The sequence below is a fragment of the Pezoporus wallicus genome, unplaced genomic scaffold, assembly GCF_028554395.1.
Source record: "Pezoporus wallicus isolate ANWC-B61680 ecotype Strahan unplaced genomic scaffold, APGP_CSIRO_Pwel_v1 contig_11333, whole genome shotgun sequence".
Lineage (NCBI taxonomy): Eukaryota > Metazoa > Chordata > Aves > Psittaciformes > Psittacidae > Pezoporus > Pezoporus wallicus.
In genome coordinates, this window is record NW_026639920.1 from 2270 (window position 1) to 4541 (window position 2272).

The window sequence follows — 2272 nt, forward strand, 5'->3', positions numbered from 1 at the left end:
GTGAAAAAGCCCGATTTTGGGGTAAAAAAGGGTGAAAAAGATCGATTTTGGGGTGAAAAAGGCCGATTTTGGGGTGAAAAGGGTGAAAAAGATCGATTTTGGGGTAAAAAAGGGTGAAAAAGATCGATTTTGGGGTGAAAAAGGCCGATTTTGGGGTGAAAAAGGGTCAAAAAGGCGGATTTTGGGGTGAAAAAGGGTGAAAAAGATCGATTTTGGGGTGAAAAAGCCCGATTTTGGGGTAAAAAAGGGTGAAAAAGATCGATTTTGGGGTGAAAAAGGGCATTTTTTGGGGCCAGGTTCGGCCCCCGCTTCCCGGTGATGGCCGGCGCCTACGACCCCGCCCTCCGGCGCCTCGCTCTGGCGCTGGCCCCGCCCCCTCTGCGCGCGCGCTCCGGCGTCTACTGCGGCGTGGGGGGGCCCTGCTACGAGACCCCCGCCGAGTGCGCGCTACTGCGCATGCTCGGGGGGGACGCGGTCGGTGAGTGCTGGGGGGGGGTGAACATGCTAAGGACACGTTAAGGACATGCTAAAGGGGGGTAAACATGCTAAGGACATGCTAAAGGGGGGACAAACATGCTAAGGACATGCTAAGAGGGGGTATGGGGGTAAACACGTAAAGGACATGCTAAGGACACGTTAAGGACATGCTAAGGGGGGGTAAACATGCTAAGGACACGTTAAGGACATGCTAAGAGGGTGTATGGGGGGTAAACACGTTAAGGACATGCTAAGGGGGAAAACATGCTAAGGACACGTTAAGGACATGCTAAGGGGTGGTATGGGGGTAAAAATGTTAAGGACACGCTAAGGACATGTTAAGGATATGCTAAGGGGGGTTATGGGGTAAACATGGTAAGGGCATGTTAAGGACATGCTAAGGGGGGTAAACATGCTAAGGACCTGTTAAGGACATGCTAAGGATATGCTAATGGGGGTTGACATGCTGAGGACACGTTAAGGACATGCTAAGGGGGTTATGGGGGTAAACATGGTAAGGACATGTTAAGGGGGGTTATAGGGGGTAAGCATGCTAAGGACACATTAAGGACATGCCACGGGGTTATGGGGGTAAACATGTTAAGGACATGCTAAGGGGGTGTAAGGAGGTAAACATGCTAAGGACACGTTAAGGACATGCTAAGGGGGTTATATGGGGTAAATGTTAAGGACATGCTAAGAGGGTGTTATAGGGGTAAACATGTTAAGGACATGCTAAGGGAGGTTATGGGGGGTAAGCATGTTAAGGACACGTTGACATACTATGGGGCGTAAACACGTTAAGGACATGCTAAGGGGGTTATAGGGGGTAAACATGCAAAGGACACATTAAGGACATGTTAAGGTGGTAAACACTAAGGACATGCTAAGGGGGGTAATGGGGGTAAAAGGGGGGCAAACACGCTAAGGACACACTAAGGATGAGGGCAAACATGCTAAGGGCAGCTTACAGGGCCTTAAACACGCAAAGGCCATGCTAAGGCGACAAACACGCTATGGTCACATGACAAGCACACTAACCCCTTCAACACGCTAAGAACACGCTAAGCCCTCATTCCGTCCCTTTAAGTCCCTTTCCCCGCCTTTCAACCCCCTTGGAAGTGCCGTTTGTCCCCTTCGCGTGCGCTTAGCATGTCCTTAGCATGTCCTTAGCGTGTCACCGCCCGCAGGCATGAGCACGGTGGCGGAGGCGGCGGCGGCGCGCCACTGCGGCCTGCGGGTGCTGGGGCTGTCGCTCATCACCAACGCGGCTGCAAGAGAGGAAGAGGAAGAGGAGGAAGAGCCGGAACACGCTAAGAACACGGGAGAACACGCTAAGGCCACCGGAGAACACGCTAAGGCCATGGGTCACGAGGAGGTGCTGGAGGCGGCGCAGGCCGGGGCCCGGCACCTGGCTCAGCTGCTGGTGGCGTTGGCGCCGCGCTTGCAACACATTTAGGACATGCTAAGGACACGCTAAGGACATGTGAAGGACGCGAGGTTGGGTGCGGGTGGTGGCGCCATGGAGGAGATGGGGCTGGGGGGTTCGAGCCCGTGTTAGTCCTGTGTTGATCCCATGTTAATCCCATGTTGATTCCATGTAGTTGATGGGGCTCAGTTGGTTCGATCCCATGTTAATCCCATGTTGATTCCATGTAGGTGATGGGGCTCAATGGTTTCTATCCCATGTTATTCCTATGTTCTTCCCATGTTGATCCCATGTTAATTCCATGTAGGTGATAGGGCTCAATGGTTTCTATCCCATGTTATTCCCATGTTCTTCCCATGTTGATCC

The 2272-nt window shown here is 52.6% G+C and overlaps 1 protein-coding gene across 1 annotated transcript; it reads left to right on the top strand.

The window, feature by feature from the left end:
* The first annotated feature begins 300 nt into the window (after nucleotides 1–300).
* Nucleotides 301–1936, top strand: LOC130603186 (purine nucleoside phosphorylase-like). Its single transcript, XM_057416753.1, has 2 exons — nucleotides 301–478; nucleotides 1668–1936. The coding sequence occupies exons 1-2, from the start codon at nucleotides 319–321 to the stop codon at nucleotides 1934–1936; spliced, it is 429 nt and encodes a 142-aa protein (XP_057272736.1). The 5' UTR covers nucleotides 301–318.
* The last annotated feature ends 336 nt before the right edge of the window (nucleotides 1937–2272 follow it).

Bases quoted from the DNA above. Each gene is read 5' to 3' on its own strand.
- LOC130603186 (XM_057416753.1), top strand. From the start codon at position 319: ATGGCCGGCGCCTACGACCCCGCCCTCCGGCGCCTCGCTCTGGCGCTG. The intron at 479-1,667 runs GTGAGTGCTGGG...CACCGCCCGCAG, and splicing joins GCTCGGGGGGGACGCGGTCG to GCATGAGCACGGTGGCGGAG.